The sequence below is a fragment of the Mus caroli genome, chromosome 5 (genome assembly GCF_900094665.2).
Source record: "Mus caroli chromosome 5, CAROLI_EIJ_v1.1, whole genome shotgun sequence".
Classification (NCBI taxonomy): domain Eukaryota; kingdom Metazoa; phylum Chordata; class Mammalia; order Rodentia; family Muridae; genus Mus; species Mus caroli.
The window spans coordinates 25,997,061-26,004,122 of NC_034574.1; the positions used below are offsets into that span (position 1 = coordinate 25,997,061).

A 7,062-nucleotide genomic window follows, 5' to 3' on the forward strand; every position below is an offset into this window, starting at 1 on the left:
TCCCTCCCCTTCTCCTCTGATCAGGTGGCCTCCCTGAGACTTTTGTCTAGCTTCTGGATTTTTTCACTTTGATCAGTGAGCCATTCAATTCCTGTGTAATTTTCACGGATGTTACAGTATATATTGACATTTTGAAGCAGTGGAATAGCACCCAGGTCTTCGCATACACTAGGCAAATGCTCTGCTACTGAGCCACACCCCAGCCTCTATCTCTATTATGTGAGAAGCAGAGTTCCCCTCTGTCCCTCTGCTCTCCTATACCCCCTCCCTGCTCTCTTTTGCGTCCCCTCCTGCTTCACTCCTTCTCTCACTTGTCCAGCAACTTCCTGTGTAAATCCACGAGTGTCAAATCCATGATGATCCTTTCTGCCTCCAGAGTGCTGGGATACTTATGTCAGCCACCATCGAGCTTTTGCTCCTTTGTCTAACAGATTTTTAAATCTTTTCTGAACCTTGACCTTCAGTTCTTTATAAACCTATTAGTGTTCTACTTCTCATATATGTTGTAAATATATTCTTTTGGCTTTAATCTGCAAAAAACAAAGTCTGCTTTAATTTGTCTGAGGTTGAATTTGTTAAGTCTTTGTTACCATTTGGGTTTGAAGTACAGAACACTGCCCACACCGAGGCTGGTATGGCACCTGTGTGTTTCTTAGGAATTTTGTTTACTCTTGTGTATGCAGTAAGGCATGAACCCATTTATATTTTCCCAAGCAGCTATCTAATTTCCTTATTTAATTTACTATTGCTCTGACTGAGGCAACTTATAAAAGACAGCATTCAATTGGAGGCCTGTTTACAGTTTCAGAGGGTGAGTCCATGACCATCACAGTATGGAGCATGGCAACAGGCAGGCTGGCATGGTGTTGGACAAGTAGCTGAGAGATTACACGTTGAAACAACTAAAAAACAGAGAGAGTTAACTAGGAATGGTGTGGACTTTTGAAACCTCAAAGCCCATACTACTCACAGGGACACATCTCCTCCAACAAAGCCACGCCTTCTAATCCTTCCCAAACAGTTCCACATTCAGATATATGCGTCTCTGGGGTCATTCTCTTCAAACAGCCACAACAGTTGCCTCCGTTTCATTTTTAAGTCTAGCTTGAGTGACTTGAGATGTTATGTGTGCCATATACTCAAGATCTGTGTGCACTGGTTCATAATAATACAGTGAATTTGCATGTATTTTTGTAATGTGAGAAGCATTCTGGCTCTTTCTTTCTTCCTTCCTTTCTTTCTTTCTTTCTTTCTTTCTTTCTTTCTTTCTTTCTTTCACCACAACTTTGTAGCCCTGGCTGTCTTGGAATTTGCTCTGTAAACCAGGCTGGGTTTGAACTCAGAGATCTGCTTACTGCTTCCTCCAAAATGCTGGTATTAAAGGTGTGTGCCATTGCCACTGGACACATTCTGGATCTTCTGTTTAGTTCCACTCATCTGTTGATGTGCTATTGCTATGAGCTTAATTATAGAGCACTATGGCATGGTAATATTTGGAAAGTGCAGCCCTCCATTAAATATTAAGGACTTTCTTAGCTATAATTGCAGATGTATTTTTTTTTACCTGAACTTTAAATTCAATCATGTAAACTTCAACTTTGTTAGTGATACTTAATGGGATAAATGGCTAATAATAGTATTCAGATTTAATTGACTTCTTTCGTACAGGCAGTGTGATAAATGGCATGTAGCATCTGTCTGTTAGGGTTTCTATTGCTGTGATAAAACACCATAACCATAGCAGCATCAGAGAGAAGTGTTTACCAAATCTCACAACTCACAGTTCAAACTCCATCAGTGAGGATGCCAGGACAGAAACTAAAGCAGAAGCCAAAGAGAATTCAGGTCACTGGCTTGCTCTCCATGGTCTGCAAAATTTGCTTTCTTCTATGCCCCAGAACTGCCTGCTCAGGGATGGCACTTGACACAGGAGGAGCCTTTCATGTCAATCATTAATCAAGAACATGCCCCACAGACATGCCTACAGTTCAATCTGATGAAAAACGATTCCTCAACTGGCACTCCTTTGTCCTAGATGACAAAGCACCAAACAATCCATGTCTTGTACTTGTTAAACATTTCAGTAAAGGGCCAGTGAGATGGCTCAGTGGTAAAACGCTTGCTGCAGGAGCCTGGAAATCAAGTTCAATCCCTGCCATTCATGTAATGATGATGATAATGATGATATTAATAGACTTTGTATATCTAGGTGTGTTGCTGCATACTTATAATCCCAGCACTTGGGAGGCTGAGACCAGACTGGATCACACAGTGAGCCTCTGTCTCAAAAAAACCCAAAACCCCAAAACCAAACAGAAAACAAAACAAAACAAAACAAAAACAAAAAAAAAAAAAAAACCAACAACAAAAGGCCGGGGAGGTAAAATGGTTCAGTGAGTAAAGGTGCTTGCTACCAAATCTTATGATGATCTGAGTTCAATCCCTAGGACCTAAGTGGTAGAAGGAGAGACTGAACGGATTGGTTGTCCTCTTATGTCCACGGCCATTCTGTGTCCCACAGGCACACACACACAAACACAATAGAAAGACAATCATTTAAAGATGAACAAACACGTTTCTAGCGTATACTCTTCTAAGGGTTTTCATGACAATTTCATACTGTCAGAAGGACTGAGACTCTGGAAGAGAATCAGGCACCACTTCTGCCTTCAGAGTGACTAGTAGATAAGTGCCCAGTAATTTCCTCCTCCCACATCATAGGATCTATGGATCCCCCAAGAGTCAAATAAGAATCTGGGGGCTGGAGTGATGCCCTAGCAGTTATGAGCACTTCTTGCTCTTCCAGAAGACCCAGGTTTAACTGCAAGCGTGCACATGGCAGAGGACAACTGTCAGTACCCACCTCCAAATAATCTGGCGCCCTCTTCTGGCCTCCAAGTTCACAACATGCATGTGGTACAAAGACACATACACGCATCCGTGTTAAAACACAATAGCTTGTTTTTAAAAATAAAGTAGAATGTTAAACCTGAAAATGTCTAGGAGAAAGATCAAGGCCACGACTGTCTAAGCAAAGCAATAGTTATTAAATACCGGCCAGGAGGGTGGACTCTAGCTCTGTCTATACCCTGGGCTGCCAGAGGTGTCCTGGAGTTACATTAATCGGTGCTTATAAAGGCCAAACTCATGTGGCTCTGTACATCCTGCCTTCTTCCAATCAGGGGCAAGCACACGTTCTGATGTACTTCCTGCCTACACACCTGCCACCTACCTGTGATCAAGCACATCCTAAGCAGTTGTGGCAAGCAGTCTTGTTTACTGAAGTGAAAACAGGTGTCTTGTTATCTTACAAAAACAGCTCTAGCATTTCAGAAGTAATCTGACCTTGGGCAACTGGGGCTTCTGGGTTAAGTTTAGCCCTCACAAGAATAGAACAAAAAGTCAAAAAGATTGTTAAAGCCTGGTCACATCAAACAAAAAATGATCTGCATTTTGGTGTCTGATTTATTACCACAGGCGACTCTCTCATCCCGAGTCTTTTCCCAGCCTCTAACTTCCCATGTTCCTGTGTGTTTGCATTTTAGAAGTTCCAGCGTGAGTTAAGCACCAAGTGGGTGTTGAATACAGTGAGTACTGGGGCCCATGTGCTGCTGGGGAAGATCCTACAGAACCACATGCTGGACCTCCGCATCGCCAACTCCAAACTCTTCTGGCGGGCACTGGCCATGTTGCAGGTCAGAGTGTGATGGGAGGCCCCAAACCTAGATGGCCACAGAAAGTATTTTTGCAAACTCAGGGAGGGTTTAGGCCCAGGGCTATTTTCTCACATCTTTCTCGGGCATAACCTCTGGTCTGCATGCATTCACACACAGGTACACTGAGGGGTCCCTGCAGGGGTCATATAGGGAAGCAGACCATGGGAATAGATGAGAATGCAAACCCAGTGTATGTTGACAGTATCAAACTGGGTCAGACTTCAGGGAGTCTAAAGCCAAGTGGTTCACTGTGGGCACATTTAAAACACAGTACAGTTTTGGAAAAGGTTTCCAGGCAATAATCAATCCAATCAGTCCAATTCCAGGTCCACAACAAAACTTAAGGTGTGACTACATAGAAACTCTTCTACAAAGTGCTTGTGACTACGAGGCTGGGTTCTATAGCTAAAGGGCCTAGAATCTAGTGTGGTCTCTGAGCACAGAGGTCAGTAGGCTATTACCTACATGTGACATCTTCCCTAAGGATGGTAATAGTCTAGGGAGGGAGGAGTCTGGGATAAACATTCTGGGGAATTTGGGTGAGGTCTGTCTCTATATCAAATGGTGAGGGAGGTCAACCTCCACAGACAGCAAATGGTCACCAGGTTGTTAAAAAAATCCACTATCTACTTTCTGGATGGAATGCAGGAATTTGATCTTTATTTCCTCATTGAGGAGATAAAGATGCATGGTTAACAATCCTGGTTTCCTGAGTGCCTTTGGGTGAGTACAAGGACCTCTATGCCCCTGACCCATACATGACTGTGAAACTATAACTGCCAGGTGATTTCTTTAAGTTTCAAGGATACAACAGAAGTGGTGGTGGTGCACACCTTTAATCTCAACTCCAGAGGCAGAGACAGGCAGATCTCTGAACTCCAGGACAGCCAGAACTACACAGAGAAAATCTGTCTCAAAACAAAGAAAAAAAAAATAAATAAAGCAAAAAAGAAACCCAACTTGTATCTCTCTAAGTTAAAGTTAGCTAGTCTAACATTCTGGCAATTAGCATCCCCAGTGGGAAGGAGTCTCTCTGTCCCTCGTGACTTAAGGAGTGCCTGGCAGAGGGCTCCTATTGGCTTGTCTTGGGTCATGTGCACAACCTTGACCCAATCACTGTCCTTCATGGGAAAGGGTGCTCTGTCCACCTGCTTTGAGTGTTGTCAAATTGACTTTGGGATGGGATGTGAGTTGGGCTTGATTATATCTTATGGCCCCCAGAATGGAGACTAACAGTTATCCAGAGGAAAAGAAAGGGGCTAATGCCAGAGAGGGGCGAGAACGGCTGCTGGCCAGAGAGCATGGTGGATGGCCTTGAAGGTTGCTATTCCTTGATCATTGACCTGTGGGGTTGTTGGGACTCAGTTGTAAATCTCACCAATTTCCCATTCATTATGGGCAGGTGATGGTTTACCTCCAACTCCTTAAAACCCAGTTTTTCTTTACAACTCGTGATTTTGATACTGCCAGAAGGAACAGTGTCTTCAGCCAGTGTTCAGGATTGCAGCCCCCACTCTCTCATGCCCTGTCCTTTCCTGTGACACTATGTTCAGTTCTCCTAGGCATCTACCTCATTGCTTCTTCCTCAGAGGTTCTCAGGACAGTCCAAGGCTCGCTGCATTGAGAGCCTTCTTCAAGTGATACATTTCCCTCAACCGCTGTCGAATGATGTCCTTGCGGCCCCCATCTCCTGCCATGTCCAGGTTGCCCACGAGAAGGAAAAGGTACCCTTCCCCGGCTGGCTGGTCAACAAACTCTTTCTGAGAATCTTAAGCATCTTCGGAACTTTGTGTGACACCGAGTTTACAAAGCTCAGAGATACCCTGCTACTCGGAGCTCCCATTTGGAGGCTTGTTTGGACGGAGTAGGGGTGGGGTGAGGAGGCACGACTGTGACAGAAGCTACAGAAGCAAAAAAGATACCAACAAGGGGCCTTCTGTTGTGCTTCTGAGAGGTATCAAGAAAGAGCAAGAGAAGGGCTCTTTGCACAGGAGTTTTCCAACTTCGGTGGAGGCTTTTCTCAGCTCTTGACCCCCACCTCTTTCTAGTCTGGGTAACAACCACCTATACTTGCTTCCAACCTAACCCCTGTGCCCAATTCTCTAGCCACTCCAGGGTTCTTCCTGGAATATCCGAATCTTTTCTTCAGCTCTCCCTGCTCCTTCCCACAGGTGATCCCCACAGCCTTGCTGAGTCTCCTACTCAGGTGCTCCATCACTGAGGCTAAGGAACGCCTGGCTGCAGCTTCTTCAGTCTGTGAGGTTGTTAGGAGTGCCCTCTCTGGGCCGGGTCAGAAACGCAGCATCCAAGCCTTTGGAGACCCTGTGGTGTCCTGAATTCATGTTTCTGTGACCATGGAAAAGTCTCCATCCACTTCTGAGGGGACTTGTGCCAGTAATACACGTTGCAGGACAGACTCAGTTCTGGTGGGTGGGGCACTAACAGCCCAGAATTGAGGAAGAGTCCTGTTCTCAGCTGGATCATTTCCATTTTTACTGGCATCTTCTGATCTTAGGAATAAAACTAAATGTCTTGTTTTGAACCCAACCTTGCAAAAAATCATTAATCAGACTCACTACACACAATCAAGGAAAGCAGGGGCTTCAGGTACTCCCAGCTAGAGAGAAGCGGTGTTCCAGACGTCATTCGAGAGAGAAAGACAAGGCAAATTAGACAAGATCCTTGGGGACTAGGATGAATGCTACACCCACCCAGAGACCAGTGAGCAGGGAAGTTGGCTACATCCTCTCCCCATGCTTGCAAGAAAGAGTATAAGGAACTCGGGGGGGGAGGGGGGACTGGGCACCCTTTGGTGGTAGAACCCAACCAATAGTAGAAAGTTGGCTGCACTGCTTTAGGCTGAAGCTGTCACCGGTTTTGATAAATCAAAGGGACCGGGATTCATCCCAGGTCCGGTCTCCAGGTGCCTTCAGCCAAGGATCTCACTGTTGAGATCTGGCTCCCCCTTGTGGCAGAGAAATAGCCAATTAATAGCTGCCCTCAGGAGCTCCTCCATGGATAAGGTTCTGGGAACTTTTAGTGGCTAGAGTTATTTTGGGATATGACAGGGGAGGTCAAGAATCAAGGAGGGTTGTGGAAAAAAGAAGTTAAACTGCGACAAATGAAATCTGAGAATGTCTTCCTTCAGGCTTGCAGGGGTGTTACATAGGGTGAGTAACAGAGAATTAGGGCTTTGTCCGGGATTCTGGGCTCTAGGCAGAGCTAAAGAAGTTGAGAAACATGTTAGAATTGAGCAAGGGGAGGAGTGCATGTCTGCAATTCCTTCACGTGGGAGGACGCGGCAGGTGTGCTGTGGAGCAGGATGTGCATTGGAAGCTACATAGCA

At 45.2% G+C, this 7,062-nt stretch overlaps 1 protein-coding gene across 2 annotated transcripts in view; it reads left to right on the forward strand.

Moving 5' to 3' along the window:
- Gckr (glucokinase regulator) overlaps nucleotides 1–6,263 on the forward strand; it is a 24,743-nt gene extending 18,480 nt beyond the window's left edge. For both annotated transcript variants that reach the window (XM_021162281.2, XM_029477416.1), the window contains 3 exons: nucleotides 3,546–3,695; nucleotides 5,306–5,440; nucleotides 5,888–6,263. In XM_021162281.2, coding sequence (XP_021017940.1) covers nucleotides 3,546–3,695; nucleotides 5,306–5,440; nucleotides 5,888–6,052 — 450 coding nt within the window. In that variant the 3' untranslated portion in view covers nucleotides 6,053–6,263. The remainder of the gene's footprint in view (nucleotides 1–3,545; nucleotides 3,696–5,305; nucleotides 5,441–5,887) is intronic.
- Nucleotides 6,264–7,062: the final 799 nt, after the last annotated feature.